General features: G+C 40.2%; 1 protein-coding gene across 7 annotated transcripts in view; it reads left to right on the forward strand.

Annotated features, from left to right (window-relative positions):
• Positions 1-21,880, forward strand: part of LOC110526905 (endosomal transmembrane epsin interactor 1) — a 62,576-nt gene that overhangs the window by 22,890 nt on the left and 17,806 nt on the right. For 3 of the 7 annotated variants that reach the window (XM_036980249.2, XM_090238030.1, XM_090238033.1), the window contains 5 exons: positions 145-255; positions 7,287-7,406; positions 9,364-9,471; positions 11,045-11,317; positions 14,886-14,973. In XM_036980249.2, coding sequence (XP_036836144.2) covers positions 145-255; positions 7,287-7,406; positions 9,364-9,471; positions 11,045-11,317; positions 14,886-14,973 — 700 coding nt within the window. Of the gene's footprint in view, positions 1-144; positions 256-7,286; positions 7,407-9,363; positions 9,472-11,044; positions 11,318-11,970; positions 13,105-14,885; positions 14,974-21,880 lie in introns of those variants that run through there. The other 4 variants (XM_090238032.1, XM_090238031.1, XM_090238035.1 and 1 more) reach the window with 3 other exon arrangements.

Raw genomic sequence — 21,880 nt, forward strand, 5'->3', positions numbered from 1 at the left:
TATTATTTGAGGATTTAGTTTTAATATGCTCTCTGATTTGGACTATTTTCCTATTAGGCTGTGTGATATGTTTTGCAAATATCTCCATTACTATTTCTCTCTCCCTCCCCTCGCTCTCCTCCCCCCACCCTTTCCCTCTCCCAGGTGAATATGTTTGTGCTGTCGTCAGTGGTGTGTGTTCTTCTCAACCTGGCCGGCTTCATCCTCTGCTGTCAAGGAGCTCAGATGGTCTCCACCATAACCAACTGTCAACTGGTGAGACACACACACACACACGCAGACATCACCCACACACAGTCAGGCAGGCACGCACACACAGACCCACATGCATGTGCGCACAACACAAACTCTTTCCCTGATTTGAAATGTGTGTAGGTGTTTGATTGGTCGAGTGTGTGTGCAGATGTGATGATGTTGTGTGTAGGTGTTTGATTATGGTGTGAGACAGACAATGATAAGGGATAAGTGGATCATGATTATCAGTGATCTATCTTCACATGTTTGTGTGGGCTTTGTGTTGTTATTATAGGGGAGATTTAGATGTCTTAGGTGGCAGGCTGTATTCCTGTATTCATTCTCTCTCTATGTCTCTCGCTTTCGCTCTCTCTCTCACTAAAACACACACACACACACACACACACACACAGGTATTCACACCCCTTGACTTTTTCCACGTTTTGTAGTTGCAGCTTGAATTTAAAATGTATTAAATGTAGATATTTTGTCACTGGCCTACACACAATACCCATAATGTCAAAGTGGAATTATGTTTTTTTTTAAATGTTTACAAATTAATAAAAAATGAAAAGCTGAAATGTCTTGAGAAAATAAGTATTCAACCCCTTTGTTATGGCAAGCCTAAATAAGTTCAGTAGTAAAAGTGTGCTTAACAAATCACATAATACGTTGAATGGACTCACTCTATGTACAATAATACTGTTTAACATGATTTTTGAATTACTTGCTCATCTCTTTACTCCACCATACAAATATCTGCAAGGTCCCTCAGTCGAGCTGTGAAATTCAAACACAGATTCAACCACAAAGACCAGGGAGGTTATCCAATGCCTCGCAAAGAAGGGCACCTATTGGTAGACGGGGGAAAAAATAAATAAACTGACATTGAATATCCCTTTGAGCATGGTGAAGTTATTAATTACACTTTGGAGGTGTATCAATACACCAAGTCACTACAAAGATGTAGGCGTCCTTCCTAACTCGGTTGCCGGAGAGGAAGGACACTATCTGATCTACCTGATGTCTCTTTCCTCTCTACTGGAGATGCTATCTCAACAATGTGACCTCTCTACATCCTAATACCATCCATCATTTTTTTTTATTAGTCCAACCGGCCCCACACAGAGACCAGGGCTATGTCCCAAATGGCACCCTATTCCCTACATAGGGCACTACTTTTGAACAAAACCCTTTGGGCCCTGTTTCAAAAGTAGTGCAGTACTGTATATAGGGAATAGGGTGCCATTTGGAACAGAAACCACGGCTGGTTCCAGTTCAAGGCATATCAACATGGTACATTTTATTATCCTAGAAACATGCCAACTCACACGTTAGACGTGCAGGAACTTCTCCCACCCCAAAACGAACTTGAACACAAGCAGCGTATCAGACTGGAGCTGAGATCTGGACATTGACACATGCATACGCATGCACACAGACACAAACACAAAAGGTGTGACGAACAAGTTGAACTCCTAGGAGTAACATTGGATAGTCAGTTATCATGGTAAAGCCATATTCACAAAGTTGTTGTGAAGATGGGTAGAGGTATGTCTGCTATAAAAATATATTCTGCATTTTTGACTCAAAGATCAACTGTTCTAGTTGTTCGGGATCTGATCTTGTCCCATCTTGATTATTGTCAGGTGCAGCAAAGAAAGACCTAGCAAAGTTGCAGCTGGATCAAAACAAAGCATCTTTACCCTTAACAATCGCACACAAAACTAACCTCCACAACATGCATGTTAATCTTTCATGGTTGCGGGTTGAGGAGAAATTGACTACTTCTCTTCTAATCTTTTTAAGAAAAATGTGTGTGTTGAAAATGCCTACCCAATATTTGCATACACTTCAAACAGACACACCGTACATACCCCACCAGACATGGCAAGGGTTTCTTCACTGTATCCAAAGCAAAAACAGACTTAATGCGTGGATCAGTTCTGTGTAGAGCCATGTCATCATGGAATGCTCTGCCACCAGAGGTTACTCAGGCAAAAAGCAGGTTAAGGCTTAAAGAAAAACATATTGAAAAAAACGTTTTGTATCACAGCGCCTCTCCTCTTTCTAAAGATCTACACTGTTGGTCCCATGTTTCATAAGCTGAAATAAAATATCCCAGACATTTTCCAGACTCTCAAAAATATTATTTCGCTCAAATTTTGTGCACAAATTTTAGCATGTTTTTAGCAAATTTTAGCATGTTTTAGTATGATAATGCATGACCCAATGTTGCAAGTATTCACAATTTCTGGAAGCTGAAAATGTCCCAGTTCTTCCATAGCCTGCATACTCACCAGACATGTCACCCATTGAGCACATTTGGGATGCTCTGGATCAACGTGTACGACTGCGTGTTCCAGTTCCCGCCAATATCTAGCAACTTCGCACGGCCATTGAAGAGGCCACCATCAACTGCCTGATCAACTATATGCAAAGGAGATGTGTCGCAGTGCATGAGGCAAATGGTGGTCATACCAAATACTGACTGGTTTTCTGATCCACGCCCCTACTTCTTTTTAAGGTGTCTGTAACCAACAGATGCATATCTGTATTCCCAGTCATGCGAAATCCATAGATTTGGGCTTAGTGAATGTATTTCAATTGACAAATGTACTAATATGAGCTGTAACTCAGTAACATTTTGGAAATTGTTGAATATTGCGTTCAATCGCCCCAGTCTTCAGGCCAAAGAGTTCAAACTTGGTTTCATCAGACCAGAGAATCTTGTTTCTCCTGGTCTGAGTGTCCCTTAGGTGCCGTTTGGCAAACTCCGAGTGGGCTGTTATGTGCATTTTACTGAGGAGTGGCTTCCGTCTGGTCTCTCTACCAAAAAGGTATGATTGGTGGAGTGATGCAGGGAAGGTTGTCCTTCTGGAGGGTTCTCCCATCTCCACAGAGGAACTCTGGAGCTCTGTCAGAGTGACCATCGGGTTCTTGGTCACCTCCCTCACCAAGACCCTTTTCCCCCGATTGTTCAGTTTGGCCGGACAGCTAGCTCTAGGAAGAGTCTTGGTGGTTCCGAACGTCTTCCATTTAAGAATGATGATGGCCAATGTCTTCTTGGGGACCTTCAATGCTGCAGATATTTGTTGATAACCTTCCCCAGATATGTGCCTCGACACAATCCTGTCTCGGAGCTCTACGGACAATTCCTTCGACCTCTTGGTTTGGTTTGCACTGTCACCTGTGGGACCTAATATAGACAGTTGTGTGCCTTTCGAAATCATGTCCAATCAATTGAATTTACCACAGCTGGACTCCAATCAAGTTGGAGAAACATCTCAAGGATGATCAATGGAAACAGGATACACCTGAGCTCAATCTTGTGTCTCATACCAAAGGGTCTGATTACTTATGTAAATAAGGTATTTCTGTTCTTTATTTTCAATAAATGTGCAACATTTTCTAAAAACCTGTTTCGCTTCGTCATTCTGGGCTATTGTGTGTAGATTGATAAGGAAAATAAATAAATTGTCAATTTTAGAATAAGGCTGTAACGTAACAAAATGTGGAAAAAGTTAAGGGGTCTGAACACTTTCCGAATGCACTGTATACACATGTATACACATGTATACCCTGACCATAGTAAGCTGTTTATTCTCTATGTTGGTTTGGGCGTGATACTGACTAGGGTGGGTCATCTAGGTTTTTTGTATGTCTATGTTGGCCTGATATGGTTCCCAATCAGAGACAGCTGTTTATCGTTATCTCTGATTGGGGATCATATTTAGGTAGCCATTTCCTCATTTGTGTTTGTGGGATCTTGTCTACATTTAGTTGCCTGAGTGCACAACAAAAGCTTCACTTTTCTTTTGGTTGGTTGGTTTGTTGTTTTGTTTTGTTCAGTGAGTTTCGGTTTATTAAAATGATGTTGAACTCTACGCACGCTGCGCCTTGGTCTAATCATTATAATGAGCGTGACAATACAGTGCAAGTCAAAAGTTTGGGGACACCTACTCATTCCAGGGTTTTTCTTTATTTTTACTATTTTCTACATTGTAGAATAATAGTGAAGACATCATAACTATGAAATAACACATAGAATCATGTAGTAACCAAAAACGTGTTAAACAAATCAAGGTATGTTTTAGATTCTTCAAAGTAGCCACCCTTTCCATTGAAGACAGCTTTGCACACACTTGGCATTCTCTCAACCAGCTTCACCTGAAATTATTTTCCAACAGTCTTGAAGGAGTTCCCACATATGCTGAGCACTTGTTTGGCTGCTTTTCCTTCACTCTGTGGTACAACTCATCCAAAATCATCTCAATTGGGTTGAGGTCGGGTGATTGTGGAGACCAGGTCATCTGATGCAGCATTCCATCACTCTCCTTCTTGGTCAAATAGCCCTTGCACAGCCTGGAGGTGTGTTTTGTCATTGTCCTGTTGAAAAAGAACATAGTAAAAATATAGAAAAACCCTTGAATGAGTAGGTGTGTCCAAACTTTTGACTGGTACTATATGTACATATAGTACAGTGCCTTCGGAAAGTATTCAGACCCCTTGATTTTTTCCGCATGTTGTTACGTTACAGCCTTTTACAAAATGGATTACATGTTTTTTTTTTATCTCAGCAATCTACACACAATACCCCATAATGACCCCATAAACCCTGTAAAAAAAAAAGTTGGACAAATGTTAAAAATAAAAAAACAGAAATACTTTGTTTTCTTAAGTATTCAGACCCTTCACTGTGAGACTCGAAATTGAGCTCATGTGCATCCTTTTTCCATTGATCATACAACTTGATTGGAGTCCACCTGTGGTAAATTCAATTGATTGGACATTTGGAAGGCACACACACCTGTCTATGCAAGGTCCCTCAGTTGACAGTGCATGTCAGAGCAAAAACCAAGCCATGAGGTTGAAGGATTGTGTCGATGCACAGATTGACATCGGAAGTTTACATACACCTTAGCCTAATACTGTACATTTAAACTCAGTTTTTCACAATTCCTGATATTTAATCCTAGTGAAAATTCTCTCTCTTAGTCACCACTTTATTTTAAGAATGTGAAATGTCAGAATAATAGTAGAGAGAATGATTTATTTTAGCTTTTATTTCTTTCATCACATTCCCAGTGGATCAGAATTTTACATACACTCAATTAGTATTTGGTAGCATTGCCTTTAAATTGTTTGACTTGGGTTAAACATTTCAGGTAGCCTTCCTCAAGCTTCCTACAATAAGTTGGGTGAATTTTGTCCCATTCCTCCTGACAGAGCTAGCGTAACTGAGTCAGGTTTGTAGGCCTACTTGCTGGCACATGCTTTTTCAGTTCTGCCCACCAATGTTCTATAGGATTGAGGTCAGGGCTTTGTGATGGCCACTCTAATACGTTGACATTGTTGTCCTTAAGCCATTTTGCCACAACTTTGGAAGTATGCTTGGGGTCATTGTCCATTTGGAAGACCCATTTGCAACTGCGTTTTAACTTCCTGACTGATGTCTTGAGATGTTGCTTCAATATATCCACGTAGTTTTGCTTCCTCATGATGCCGTCTATATTGTGAAGTGCACCAGTCTCTCCTGCAGCAAAGCACCCCCAGAACATGATGCTACCACCCCTGTTCTTCACGTTGGGATGGTGATCTTCGGTTTGCAAGCCTCCCCCGTTTTCCTCCAAACATAACGATGGTCATCATGGCCAAACAGTTCTATCGTACTTTTCTCCAAAAAGTACGATCTTTGTCCCCGTGTGCATTTGCAAACCGCAGTCTGGCTTTTTTTTATGGCGATTTTGGAGCAGTGGCTTCTTCCTTGCCCAGCGGCCTTTCAGGTTATGTCGACATAGGTCCTGTTTTACTGTGGATATAGATACTTTTGTACGTGTTTCCTCCAGCATCTTCACAAGGTCCTTTGCTGTTGTTCTGGGATTGATTCGCATTTTTCGCAACAAAGTATGTTCATCTCTAGGAGACAGAACGCCTCGCCTTCCTGAGCGGTATGACGGCTGCGTGGTCCCATGGTGTTTATACTTGCGTACTATTGTTTGTATAGATGAACGTGGTACCTTCAGGCGTTTGGAAATTGCTCCCACGGATGATCCAGACTTGTGGAGGTCTACAATTTTTTTCTGAGGTCTGTGCTGATTTCTTTAGATTTTATCATGATGTCAAGCAAAGAGACACTGAGTTTGCAGGTAGGCCTTAAAATACATCCAAAGGTACACCTCCAATTGACTCAATAGATGTCAATTAGCCTATCAGACGCTTCTAAAGCCATCACATCATTTTCTGGAATTTTCCAAGCTGTTTAAAAGCACAGTCAACTTAGTGTATGTAAACTTCTGACCCACTGGAATTGTGATACAGTGAATTATAAGACAAATAATCTGTCTGTAAACAATTGTTGGAAAAATGACTTGTCATGCACACAGTAGATGTCCTAACTGACTTGCCAGAACAGTAGTAACAAGAAATTTGTGGAGTGGTTGAAAAACATGTTTTAATGTCTCCAACCTAAGTGTATGTAAACTTTCGACTTCAACTGGTTAAATTGTGAGAGTTTTAGAGTAATGGAGTCTCCCATCCAGAACACCTGCTCCTCAAATCTGTTGTTACTTTCACTAAACCCTGACCCCTTCGCTTACCCTAACCTTAACCATAACTCTAACCTTAACCCTTACCGTAATCATTTTAAATGTCAACTTCAATGGGGTAGGGACGTCCCAAGGATCCCGGATAGCAAGGACCCTTTCATTGACCTGGAGGGAGGGAGGGAGGGAGGGAGGGAGGGAGGGCGATGAAAATGTACATGCCTGAAGGTAAAATATATCTTGCTCTCACTCTGTTGATGTCTCTCTCTTCAGTTTCCCTCTTTGCCCTATTTCTCTCTCCCTCCTTACTTTCCTCTGGTTGAAAGTGTTAACATTCTTAGAATAGGTTGGGATTGGCATGCCAACATGTCAAACAAAGTCTGTTTTTTTACATTTCTTAGACCTGGTCTGTTGTGTGTTTCAGAGTGAGTTTAACGGCCATGTATCTGTTGTGTTTTATGTGTTTCAGTGTGAGTCTAAACGCCATGCATCTCTTGTGTGTTTCAGAGTGAGGTGGGAGATGTGTGTAACTGCTGTCCTCAAACCCCCACTGCCAAATGTCCTGAGGACAAACTACTCAAACTCTACCCTGGACACTCCTGTAGTACCATGAGGGTCCTGCTCAAGGTGTGTATGTGTTAGTTTGTTCATACCATGTGTGTGAGAGAATTTATGTTCATTGCATAGAGTTGTACAGAGATCGCAACGTTGTATCTGTCCCATTATGGCATCTGGGCAGCGCCACTGAGTCATCTCCATTTTTTTTATTCTACTACTTCTATGAGTTGGTTAACAACCTGATAGAGGGTGCATACTGCCACCTGGAGTGTGTTGCTAGAAAAGGTTTGAAGCCAAGTTTGGCTGGCGATTAACTGCCACCTCCAGTTATGGAATGTTTGCTCACAAGTATAATTCATTGTCTGATCCCTCCTGATGATCTTGATGGAATTATGTGATCCTTACTTAACCCATAGGAATTCCCACCCAGGTGGCTACTTAACCTTTCACACGTACCAACAAATGGGTGTGATCATTCTACAGTGGTCACTGCAGTTTACGCTCAAACTGGTATGATTAGAACGCTTATTTAGAAAGTCCAGTTTCGATTTACGCAACAGTCAGCATTTAAGCTAGCCACACTGTTTATTCACAGAAACATTTTGCACAAACACAGTCCTTACAAAGTTATGTCCTGAACGTGCCAAGTTTATTTTTGGATGCAATGTTCAGACATTCACAGAAGTAAAGAAAATGGAAAATGTAGGCTACGTTAGTCCTAGCACTAACTGAGGAAAGATTGACATAACACAAGCGGTCATATTTAGATAACTCTCGACTGTCAGAAACCACAATATTAATTAGCTAATAGCAATTACTATTTATATTTCATCACATCATGGGTGAGCTTATCGAAATAAAATAAAAATAAATATATTTTTTAATTTTACCCCTTACCCCTTTTTTTTCCCGGGCTTTAAACTTCTTCACAACAGTATCTCGGACCTGCCTGGTGTGTTCCTTGTTCTTCATGATGCTCTCTGCGCTTTTAACGGACCTCTGAGACTATCACAGTGCAGGTGCATTTATACGGAGACTTGATTACACACAGGTGGATTGTATTTATCATCATTAGTCATTTAGGTCAACATTGGATCATTCAGAGATCCTCACTGAACTTCTGGAGAGAGTTTGCTGCACTGAAAGTAAAGGGGCTGAATAATTTTGCACGCCCAATTTTTCAGTTTTTGATTTGTTAAAAAAGTTTGAAATATCCAATAAATGTCGTTCCACTTCATGATTGTGTCCCACTTGCTGTTGATTCTTCACCAAAAAATACAGTTAATTTTGAAGCCTGAAATGTGGCAAAAGGTCGCAAAGTTCAAGGGGGCCGAATACTTTCGCAAGGCACTTTATATATATATACTGAATGCTAAGGTAGAAATGACATAAGGCGCTTGCTTTGATAGGAACGCACATGTCCAAATGTATTATTTGTAAGGAAAAAAACAAGGAAGGCAATACCAGCGCCAGTCTTAAAATGTGCCAATTCGTGTAAGACTGTGCAAATGTCTGCATACTTGATCTGCGGAAACATTTGTGAAGTGTGTGGGCTCTCCTCGAAGAGAGAAGTTTGTCCAGCTCAGTGAAGCCTCAAACATAAATTGTCCGCAATGCTGAAATGGGCTACTTCTATGTGAATTAATGAGGAGGCGAAACACACCTCAATTAAGGTGTTGTTAGAAACTAAAACTTGTTCGAAAATAATTTGAAATTGAAAAGTTGAAACATAGATAATTAGCAGGCAGCACGTGTTAACTGTCCTGTTACGTAACAATCACATTTTGGAACAGTGAGTGCATTCTGACATCACGTGCATAGAGATATTTTGAACTCATGTGTGAAAAGGTTAAAAATGGCGAAAGTGCTCAAAGGCACTGTTAAAACGGGGTTTTGGGCACTAGAGCCCTCTATACAACTCTATGGTTCCTTATGGTAGTCTTTAACCATAAAGCAAGTTAAGATGGTTATTGGTGTTTGTGGGGTGGTTTAACCCAAACTGTTTCTCGTCTGTCCGTGTTTCCAGAAGGTTCTGTTTGCGCTATGTGCTCTGAATGCTCTGACCACTGCAGTGTGTCTGGTGGCTGCTGCCCTCCGATACCTACAGGTCTTCACCACCAGAAGACCATGTATGGTAAGACTACCCCATGTACTCTATCACAACCATTCACAGGGCCTGAGAACCCCCAGCTGCAGTCATGTAGGTTAGAATCTGCACCACATCCGATCACATAACAGAATAATCTCCATATCAGAGTGTGTGAGCAGAGTTGAGTGGTTGGAAATCCCGCTCATGCTGTGCTTGTGCACCACTCCAGTGCTCCACAGCACTCACAGGATAAAAAACTGCAGCTCTGAATTCACTCCATTCATTAAAATCACAATTTAACCGACACCCATTTGGCGGGTATCCCTTTTCCATCTATTTGTGTGACTACCTGGACCTACCGTTTGGTTTGGAATTATTGAAACCAAACCAAATGATTTGAATGAAAGTATTTTAATAAACATGAAAAGGTGAATGTAAGAAGCACTTATAATTTCAAATAGGCTTACGTGTCATATTTAACAGCATATAAACACTCTAAATAGGTCAGGAGCCAGACAGGGAGCCTAAGAAGGAACGAAAATGTATTTTTCAGGCTATATTATTTCAATTATTTCAAGGCTATAGCCTACAAAGAAATACATTGTGAATCATTTGCGAGTGCGACACTAGGCTGGTAGGGACATAAAGCGCTCAGCATTAATCAACATTTAGTTGTATAAAATCATTATAGTTTATAAATTGAGCATATAGGCTCTGACTTACTTAGAATGAAATCCAAATTAAATGAAAAATGCCTTAGGCTTAGTCTACAGTGGCTTGGTATTCATTTTTAGAAACACGAGTTTGGCCAAAGTCTGTGGCTTTAGGCTCATGCGATGGTGCCTGGAGAACAGGCCAGCAGCGGAGAGGACACACTTGCCAGGCTAGGCAGAGATGCAGAGTTCTTTTATTTTCATTTTTCTATAGGTAGGCCTAAAGGTTTTTAGACTAAATAACCCAATCAAAACTGAAAGCTCCTTTAAAATGGGAATATGCCAGGCCTATTGGGCCAAAATCAATGATGGCCTATTGTATAGAACAAAAATGAACAAAACATTTAATAGAGCAGATGTTTTGTTTATAAGTACTTTGCTACAATGTCACACTTAGTTATCTACCCACCTCGTTCCTTTCTTTTAGCATGTTCAGGTAGTGAGTACACCATCATGCTTTCGGCATATGTGTCTTTTCAGATTCCACAATGATTCTTTAGTTGTGGACACTACATCACTGCACTCCCTCTCTTGCTATTGGTCCTCGTCTTTGTAAATCACCTTGATTTTGCACCTGTGTGTTTTATCAAATTCTTGTGAAAATATTTATCGAACTCCATGACAGTAGCTAAAGCAAGGGGCTATAGCAGCACAGAAGTGGACTACAAATACATGCTGGGCCAGGCATGCCCTGAACTCGTGAAGTGAGCGCTACTGGAGCGAAGTCCGATGCTCAAACTTTTGTGAATCTCGCTCTGTGCTCCTGTCAAATTGGGCATACTGCTCCTCGGTCCGCTCCAGCTCCGCTCTGCTCACATACTCTGCTCCATATTGACCAATGCTTCTTTAATTTGTCAACACTACAGGTGCATCTCAATAAGGGGCTTATCTCCCCCCTCTATTAGGATGATCCCAGGCCAATTGCAGAGGAGGTGGAGGAGCCAACTATTATCCCTGACCCGGATGAGTTTGTCCCCCCTGCCCCTCCCCCCTCCTACTTTTCAACCTTCTACTCCTACACACCACGGCTGGCTCGCAGGATGTTTGGGGACAGTGTGACACCACTACCTCATATCTATGGTGCCAGGATTAAAGGAGTAGAGGTGTTCAGTCCTTTAGACCCACCCCCTCCCTACGAAGCTGTTACTGGAGGCTCCGCCCTGGCCACCGCAACACAGGTACTTACAGCAGATTACATTTATATCATTTTATGGATACCTTGAAAGTAGACTATGGATTTAGATAGTCATTCAGTTACAGCTTAACATTAGCATCGTTTAGTGCAAAACAATGGGAATGGCTGGCCCCCATCCAGTCAGCATGCTCCAAGTTGTATTCCAACAAAAACTCAGTAACTTCAAATCAAGTAATGCAGCAATGTGATACCTTAGAGTTGTAAACAGTTTGTATTGATAGTTGCAGGGTTGGAGTCAATTTGGAATTTCTGAGTTCAATTCAAACAATGCATTTAAATTGAATTGGCCACACCCCCATAAGAAGCAGAATTTTAATTGAAGAAATTGGAATGGAATTCAAACCAATTCAAACCATGGAGCATGAAAGTTTGGTTCATTTGACAATTATTTTATCAAAAGGATATGCAACATATTAATGCATACTATTTAAAATATTAGTTTGGAATTATTCCACATTTTGTTACAGCCTGAATTCAAAATTAGTTAAATATATTTTTTATAACAAAATGAAAAGTTTTAGCAAATTTATTGGAACTAAAATACAGATTTAATTTACATACATTATCAGTCAAAAGTTTGGACACACCTACTGATTTAAGGGTTTTTCTTTATTTTTACTATTTTCTACATTGTAGAATAATATTGAAGACATACAAACTGAAGGTACCACGTTCATCTGTACAAACAATAGTGTGAAAGTATAAACCCCATGGGACCACGCAGCCATCATACCGCTCAGGAAGGAGACGCATTCTGTCTCCTTGAGATGAACGTACTTTGGTGCAAAAGGTGCAAATCAATCCCAGAACAACAGCAAAGGACCTTGTGAAGATGCTGGAGGAAACAGGTACAAAGTATCTCTATCCACAGTAAAACAAGTCCTATATCGACATAACCTGAACGGCCGCTCAGCAAGGAAGAAGCCACTGCTCCAAAACCATCATAAAAAAAAGACAAGACTTACGGTTTGCAACTGCACATGGGGACAAAGATCGTACTTTTGGGAGAAATGTCCTCTGGTCTGATGAAACAAAAATAGAACTGTTTGGCCATAATGACCATCGATATGTTTGGAGGAAAAAGGGGGAGGCTTGCAAGCTAAAGAACACCATCCCAACCGTGAAGCACGGGGTTGGCAGTAAACATGTTGTGGAGGTGCTTTGCTGCAGGAGGGACTGGTGCACTTCACAAAATAGATGGCTTCATGAGGAAGGGAAATTATGTGGATATATTGAAGGAACATCTCAAGACATTATTCAGGAAGTTAAAGCTTGGTCGCAAATTTATTTATTTTTCACCTCTATTTAACTAGGCAAGTCAGTTAAGAACAAATTCTTATTTTCAATGACGGCAAAGGAACAGTGGGTTAACTGCCTGTTCAGGGGCAGAACAACAGATTTGTACCTTGTCAGCTCGGGGATTTGAACTTGCAACCTTCCGGTTACTAGTCCAACGCTCTAACCACTAGGCTACCCTGTGGTTAGTGGCCATCACAAAGCCCTAACCTCAACCCTACAGAAAATTTGTGGGTAGAACTGAAAAAGCATGTGCGAGCAATGAAGCCTACAAACCTGACTCAGCTACACCATCTCTATCAGGAGGAATGGGCCAAAAGTCACCCAACTTATTGTGGGAAGCTTGTGGAAGGCTACCCGAAACGTTTGACGCAAGTTAACTAATTTAAAGGCAATGCTACCAAATACTAAGTGAGTGTATATAAACTTCTGACCCGCTGGGAATGTGATGAAAGAAATAAAAGCTGAAATAAATTATTCTCTCTACTATTATTCTGACGTTTCACATTCTTAAAATAAAGTGGTGATCCTAATTGACCTAAGACAGGGAATTTTTACTAGGATTAAATGTCAGGAATTGTGAAAATCTGAGTTGAAATGTATTTGGCTAAGGGGTATGAAAACTTCTGACTTCAACTGTAAATAGCGAATGGAAGATGCTTTCCCCCGTGGTTTATTCTCATGCCAGCCAATTAGGCTATACTCCTGTGCTAAATATAAGCAATATGCTTAATATTAGGAAAGGTGAGAAATAAATATAGTAGGCCTAGCCTATAGAACGATGATGGGATCCTCCTCTTTTTATTAGTGGCCATCAGTCTGTTTTTTCCTGCGATTGCATAGCCTATAGAAATGTTGCGCAACATGAGCTCATGGGCTCTCATGAAGTGTTTGATTAGATTTTCAAAAAGACTTGTATAGATGTCAGTTTGATTAGAGGGACAATAGAATGCTGAGTACAAGGCAAGTTAGCAAGTTTGGTAGGCTACTAATTACCAGCAGCATCAGAGCTTGGAGAATCCTAATTATGGTGACTAAACGGTCATGTGGAATTTGACTGCCTTCATGGCTTGTGACCGCTGGTTTGGTGGTAATACGGTCACCGCAACAACCCTACTAAAGACATCTCAGCTTTTGATTTGTTTGTTTTGTAAAAATGTAAAAGAAAAACATTTCTACTTTGACATCATGGGATATTACATTCAGACTGTAACAATAAAATGTGGAAAAAATCCATATTGAATATTTTCTGGAGACACTAATTGATCACAGAATAACAGTATTTTTTCTTTGTCATGATATTAGATTGTTCCCTTCCATACTGCAGTGTTTGATATAATCAATTCTGGGAAATGTATTTTGATATTTAAAAACATTAAGGGAACTATGAACTGTTATAGACAACCCACAACAATGTTAGAATATTTCCAGGCCACTATAATTCTAGAAAATTGATTTAAGAGAATGTGTTTTATATTTCTAAAACTCATTCTCCTAAAAATATATATATATGTTTATTATTCTAACATGTTGTAGGTTGTCTATTATAATTCATAGTTAATACTCAGAATACATTTCCCAGAATGCATTAGAAATGTTTCCCAGAATGCATTCCCAAAAATGTTACAACCTTATGCTACACGGTATTGGTAACTCTACATGAAGTCAAAATAAACATTTTATATGGTGATGTATCAAGGCACAAGGTGAGACCCAAATGCAGACACAGGAGGCAGAATGGTCAGGCAGGCGGGTACAAAGTCCAGAAACAGGCAAGGGTCAAAACCGGAGGACTAGAAAAAGGAGAATGCAAAAAAGCAGGAGAAGGGGAAAACCGCTGGTTGACTTGGAAACATACAAGACGAACTGGCACAGAGAGACAGGAAACACAGGAATAAATACACTGGGGAAAATAAGTGACACCTGGAGGGGGTGGAGACAATCACAAGGACAGGTGAAACAGATCAGGGCACGACAGTGATTTGTAGAATAAATAGTGCATTTGAGTCTAAATTAATTAAATGAATTAAATTCTACTTCCTTTAATTCAAATTCTATTAATTCTGCTTCCTGTGGGGTGTGGCCAATTCATATTCAAGAATTGAATTTAAATTAAATGGCAATTCACAACTCAATTCAGAATTGACCCCAACCCTGGATAATTACTTTTATTGTTTGTTTCATAACTGTGTGGTTTATTAATGTCTCCCAATCTCCAGTTACAGTATAATATTGAATGACTATGTTATCTTCAGGAGACAGAGATTCAGATTCCCGTGACGGATCTGACAGAGTTGACAGAAGAGTTGAATAACAGCTCAGAGGCGGGTACTTCAATTAGAGGTAGGACACAAGGATGGATGGATTGATGGACCGACATACTGTAATAAAGCTTGAGAGAGAGGTGGGACAAGTACTGGGTTGGGCAGAGTAGTGTAGCATAGTGCATTAAGCGGTATGGCGTCAGAGGTCTGAACATACCAAAACACAACCACAATGTAAGATATTTTATTAGATATTAAAATTCATAGGACAATGTGGCCCATAAGGAAAAATTATATTGACAGATATTTTAACATGTATTTAATTATATGTAAATTACAGATATATAAATATATGTTTAAGCCTTATATGAACATATATTTAAATATTAACCAGCAGGTCTCCTATGTAGAGGCAGTGAAAATAGCTGAAGGAGTAAGAAGTGAGATGGCTGTGGATGGCCGTGGATGTCACACAGTCTGCAGCGAGTGCCATGCAAGAGAAGGATCCCGACACATTAACAGTGGATAAAAAATATTATGAAAAACCAGCATTGTAATTTAGAATCCCGTAAAGTAAGTGTGGAAGAGGTGAAAAAAGTATTGTTGTCCACCAACAATGACAAGCCACCGAGGTCTGACAAGTTGGATGGAAAATTACTGAGCATAATAGCGGATGATATTGCCACTCCTATTTGCCATATCAATTTAAGCCGAATTTAAGCCCTAAGTGTGTGCCCTCAGGCCTGGAGGGAAGCAAAAGTAATTCCGCTACCCAAGAATAGTAAAGCCCCCTTTACTGGCTCAAATAGCCGACCAATCAGCCTGTTACCAACCAATAGTACACTTCTAGAAAAAATTGTGTTTGACCAGATTCAATGCAAATCGACAACAGACTTTCAGCACGCTTGTAGGGAAGGACATTCAACAAGCACAGCACTTACACAAATGACTGATGATTGGCTGAGAGAAATTGATAATAAGATTGTGCGGGCTGTTTTGTTAGACTTCCGTGCGGCTTTTGACATTAACGATCTGGAGAAACGTATGTGTTATGGCTTTACACCCACCTCCTGCTATATTGTGAAACAAGAATTACCTGCCTTAACAGAACACAGAGGGTCTTCTTTAATGGAAGCCTCTCCAACATAATCAAGGAAGAATCAAGCAGCTGTCTAGGCCACTTACTTAAAAATAAAAAAAACTTTACTAACGAGTAAGGCCAGTGTGTCTATGTATGCAGATGACTCCACACTATACACGTCAGCTACTACAGCGACTGAAATGACTATTACACTTAACAAAGAGTTGCAGTTAGTTTCAGAATGGGTGGCAAGGAATAAGTTGGTACTAAATATTTAAAAACCTAAAAGCATTCACTAAACCCTAAACCTCAACAAAATCTTGTAATAAATCATGTGGAAATTGAGCAAGTTGAGGTGACTAAACTGTTTGGAGTAACCCTGGATTGTAAACTGTCATGGTCAAAAGATATTGATACAACAGTAGCTAAGATGGGGAATTTTAATAATGTTAATAATAATACAGTGTCCTCCACTAATATTGGCACCCTTAGTAAATATGAGCAAAACAGGCTGTGAAAAAAGTCTTTATTGTCTATGTGTCTACGCCAAACCCACTTCTGGTGTTTGTTTCCAAAAAGATATATTTTGGTCTCATCTGACCATAGAACCCGGTCCCATGGAAAGTTCCAGTAACGTTTGGCAAACTATAGGCCCTTGAGCTTGTTGTTTGATCAAATAAAATAAAATAAAAGTGTATTTGTCACGTGCGCTGAATACAACAGGTGTAGGTAGACCTTACAGGGAAATGCTTACTTACAGGCTCTAACCAATGGTGCAAAAAAGGTGTTAGGTGAACAATAGGTAGGTAAAGAAATTAAACAACAGTAAAAAGACAGGCTATTTACAGTAGCGAGGCTATAGAAGTTGCGAGGCGACATACAGACACCGGTTAGTCAGGCTGATTGAGATAGTATGTATGTACATGTAGATATGGTTAAAGTGACTATGCATATATGATGAACAAAGAGTAGCAGTAGTGTAAAAGAGAGGTTGGCGGGTGGTGGGTGGGACACAATGCAGATAGCCCGGTTAGCCGGAGTGCGGGCCCGGTTAGCGGGAGTGCGGGCCTTCCTCTGTGTGCAGGCCTTCCTCTGACACTGCCTGGTGTAGAGGTCCTGGATGGCAGGCAGCTTAGCCCCAGTGAAATACTGGGCCATTGTGCCTTGCTGTCAGAGGCCGAGCAATTGCCGTACCAGGCAGTGATGCAACCAGTGCTCTCGATGTTGCAGCTGTAGAACCTTTTGAGGATCTCAGGACCCATGCCAAATCTTTTTAGTTTTTTGAGGGGGAATATGCTTTCTCGTGCCCTCTTCACGACTGTCTTGGTGTGTTTGGACTATTCTAGTTTGTTGTTTATGTGGACACCAAGGAACTTGAAGCTCTCAACTGGCTCCACTACAGCCCCGTCGATGAGAATGAGGGCATGCTCAGTCCTCCTTTTCCTGTAGTCCAAAATAATTTGCTTAGTCTTGGTTACGTTGAGGGATAGGTTGTTATTCTGGCACCACCCGGCCAGGTCTCTGACCTCCTCCCTATAGGTTGTCTCGTCGTTGTCGGTGATCAGGCCTACCACTGTTGTGTCGTCTGCAAACTTAATGATGGTGTGGGAGTCATGCCTGGCCATGCAGTCGTGGGTGAACAGGGAGTACAGGAGAGGACTGAGCACGCAGGGGAGCTCTAGTGTTTTTTTTTATGGTAACCCTCCCAAACAACTTGTGGTTAAACTTCTTAATTATTGCCCTGTTAGTAGAAAGGGGCATTTTCAACCTTTGAGCTATTTTCTTATAGCCATTTCCTGATTTGTGCAACTTAACAACCTTTATTTGCACATCATTACTGTATTCTCGTGTCTTTCCCAGAGTGATGGATGACTATGGGAACTTGGCCTGTGTGTCACCTCATATTTATACCCCAGTGAAACAGGAAGTAATCACTCAGATGAACTAAAAAAAACGTTAAATATGAATGGGAATATACTTCAGTTAGATTGCCAATAATTGAGAGGCACGTTTCGGAAAAAAATATTTTTTCACATACATTTGACTTCAATTAAAGGTTTGATTTTTGTGAATATTTTGAATGAAAGACCAAGAGGATAACAATAAAATAAATGTTTTCACAACAAATATCAAATCATAGACTTCATTATAACATAATAACACTCAGAAATACGAGCCATAGGTCATTAATATGGTCAAATCCAGAAACGATAATTTGAAAACAAACGTTTATTCTTTCAGTGAAATACAGAACCCTTACATATTTTATCTAACGGGTGGCAACCCTAAGTCTAAATATTGCTGTTACATTGCACAACCTTTAATATTATGTCATAATTATGTACAATTCTGGCAAATTATTACAGTCTTTGTTAGGAAGAAATGGTCTTCACACAGTTTGCAACGACCCAGGCAGCCCAAACTGCTGCATATACCCTGACTCTGCTTGCACAGAACGCAAGAGAAATGACACAATTTCCCTAGTTAAAATAAATTCATGTTAGCAGGCAATATTAACTAAATATGCAGGTTTAAAAATATATACTTGTGTATTGATTTTAAAGAAAGGCATTGATATTTATGGTTAGGTACACATGGGTGCAACGACAGTGCTTTTTTCACGAATGCGCTTGTTAAAACATCACCTTTTTGGTGAAGTAGGCTGTGATTCAATGAGAAATGAACAGGCACCGCATCGATTATATGCAACGCAGGACAAGCTAGATAAACTACTAATATCATCAACCATGTGTAGTTAACTAGTGATTATGTTAAGATTGATTTTTTTTATATGATAAGTTTAATGCTAGCTAGCAACTTAACTTGGCTTCTTGCTGCACTCGCGTAACAGGTAGTCAGCCTGCCACGCAGTCTCCTTTTGGAGTGCAATGTAATCGGCCACAATCGGTGTCCAAAAAAACAGATTACCGATTCTTCTGAAAACTTTAAATCGTCCCTAATTAATCGGCCATTCCGATTAATCGGTTGACACTACTGTGTTCCAATAGCACATTGTGTTAGCTAATCCAAGTTTATCATTTTAAAAGGCTAATTTCTCATTAGAAAACCCCTTTGCAATTATGTTAGCACAGCTGAAAGCTGTTGTTTTGATTAAAGAAGCAATAAAACTTGCCTTCTTTAGACTAGTTATCGAGTATCTGGAGCATCAGCATTTGTGGGTTCGATTACAGGCTCAAAATGGCCAGAAAGACCTTTCTTCTGAAACTCGTCAGTCTATTCTTGTTCTGAGAAATGAAGTCTATTCCATGCGAGAAATTGCCAAGAAACTGAAGATCTCGCACAACGCTGTGTACTACTCCCTTAACAGAACAGCTCAAACTGGCCCTAACCAGAATAGAAAGAGGAGTGGGAGGCCCTGGTGCACAACTGAGCAAGAGGACATTAGAGTGTCTAGTTTGAGAAACAAGATGCCTCACAAGTCCTCAACTGGCAGCTTCATTAAATAGTACCCGCAAAACACCAGTCTCAATGTCAACAGTGAAGAGGCGACTCCAGGATGCTGGCCTTCTTGGCAAAGTTGCAAAGAAAAAGCCATATCTCAGACTGGCCAATAATAAGAAAAGATTAAGATGGGAAAAAGAACACAAACACTGGACAGAGGGACTCTGCCTAGAAGGCCAGCATCCCGGAGTCGCCTCTTCACTGTTGACAGCCGCGACCGGGACTTAAACCCGGGCTCTGCGAGTGTCAAGCCAACACGTTAACCATTTCACCAAGAGGTCAGAATAGCTTGTCAGTCATCAGAAGTGGGATGGCACTCGTGAGGTCATTGGAGAGGATTGTATACGTGAGGGACTTGTTATAGAGAAAAGGGGTGGGTAACACCTAGCGAGCTCATCAAGAGGTTCGGAACTCTTGGCATAATGGTTTAGGTGTTGGCTTAACAGTTGCTGGACCTGGGTTCGACCCCCCCACCCCCCCCCACCAAACACCCACACACAACCAGACATTGGTTGATTTATTGATTGGAGACAGTTTGTCAAAGAACATTTCCTTGGAATTGTTTTACCTGCATAAATATGGGGTCAATTTCACGCCATATGTATTGAATTCAAAATGAAATAAATCATGAACATGAAAAATAAAGTTGAGAATGTAAACATTATATTTTTGAGGACGGGATGTTGAAATCAAAAACCAAACAATTAAAATAAACATTTATAGAAGAGAGCAAAACTCAGTGACAAATGATGAAAAAACTATATTTGAAAAATAATGCAAAGATAACTTTCCCAGCAACCAATCGTATTGAATACATTTTGTCTACACTCTTGCCTGCATGTACTACCTTTTGGTTACGCTACTCATATCTTTGCTTTCGATGTCTGTTTCTTTCGAGTTTTGGCATTATTCTTCTGTGAAGGGAGGGGTTTAGAGGGAGGTGTAGACAGTGAGTCTTCCATTGGTCCTATTCAATAGGATTGGTTGCTGGGAAAGTTTAACCGAAAATGATTTTTTCATTAATTTTCAAATATATTTTTTATCATTTGTCATAAGAGTTTTGCTCTCGCTTTAAAATTATTTGCTTACAAGTTTTGTGGTTTTGCTTTTGATGTCTTATTTTTGTTTACAATTCTATACATTTTGCTTTCAATTGTTTGGTTTTTGATTTCAACATCCATTATTTCACCCGTCCTCAGAAATATAATGCTTACATTCTCAACTTAATTTTTCATGTTCACGATTTATTTTATTTTTCAATTCAATACATATGGCATGAAATTGACCCCATACAGCAAACCTAATGAATAATGCTGGAAATGCCAGTTAAAAAACTGAGAAAAAAAACTGTCCCTACCTATAAATTACAGACTATATGCAAAACACAGGGCATCCTGTGAATGGATATGTCCAAACCTCGGTATAAATCTTTCATATCTTCGTTCCACCATCATAATTCACATTAACACATGTGAGCCTTGGAAAAAGCTATACGTTTGTGTCCTGACAAAGCATCCGCGAACTTGAATCCTTTTATTTATTTATTTTTATTCAACTAGGTAAGACAGTAAACAACAAAATCTTATTTTACAATGGCGGCCTTCTCCGGCCAAACTTCCCCTAACCCGGACGACGCTGGACCAATTGTGCACTGCCCTATGGAACTCCCAATCACGGTCGGTTGTTATGCAGCCCGGGATTGAACCAGGGTCTGTAGTGACGCCTCTAGCACTGAGATGCAGTGCCTTAGAGCGCTGCGGCACTCGAGAATCCTTGCTGAGAGAGTACTGTTGCTAGTCGGATGTCTGTCTGTAGCTATCCCATTACAGCTATAGTTACTGCTAACTTACAGTGAAAGTACAGATATAGTTATCCTAGTGAAAGTACTGCTATAGTTATCCTAGTGAAAGTACTGATATAGTTATCCTAGTGAAAGTACTGCTATAGTTATCCTAGTGAAAGTACTGATATAGTTATCCTAGTGAAAGTACTGATATAGTTATCCTAGTGAAAGTACTGCTATAGTTATCCAGTGAAAGTACTGCTACAGTTGCTGTATCCCAGTGTACTGCTATAGTTGTCCCAGTCAGATGAATGGGACTTAACCTTGCCCTTCCGTCATAGATTCACCCACTGACAGCTATGCCATCAATGTATTATAAGAACATTTATTTCAGTCTCAGATGTTACATTCACCACCCCCACCCACCCTCTATCTAGCTCTCACAAACTCCGTCTCCTTCATACATACATACAGCTCAGGATAGGAAAGTTTCTTCCCTTTCTTCAATCTCTGTGAAAAGTGTAGTTTCACTCCCAGTCTGGAACTATTTTAGAGTAGAGAGACACGTTTGTCAAACTGAGAAGATTAAGACGTGGCGAAAAAAGTCAGACAGACAGAGACATTATGATCAAACAATTCAAATTGTAACTTTCCCTTTCT

Source organism: Oncorhynchus mykiss, chromosome 6 (assembly GCF_057628025.1).
Source record: "Oncorhynchus mykiss isolate SJ-2025 chromosome 6, ASM5762802v1, whole genome shotgun sequence".
Taxonomy (NCBI): domain Eukaryota; kingdom Metazoa; phylum Chordata; class Actinopteri; order Salmoniformes; family Salmonidae; genus Oncorhynchus; species Oncorhynchus mykiss.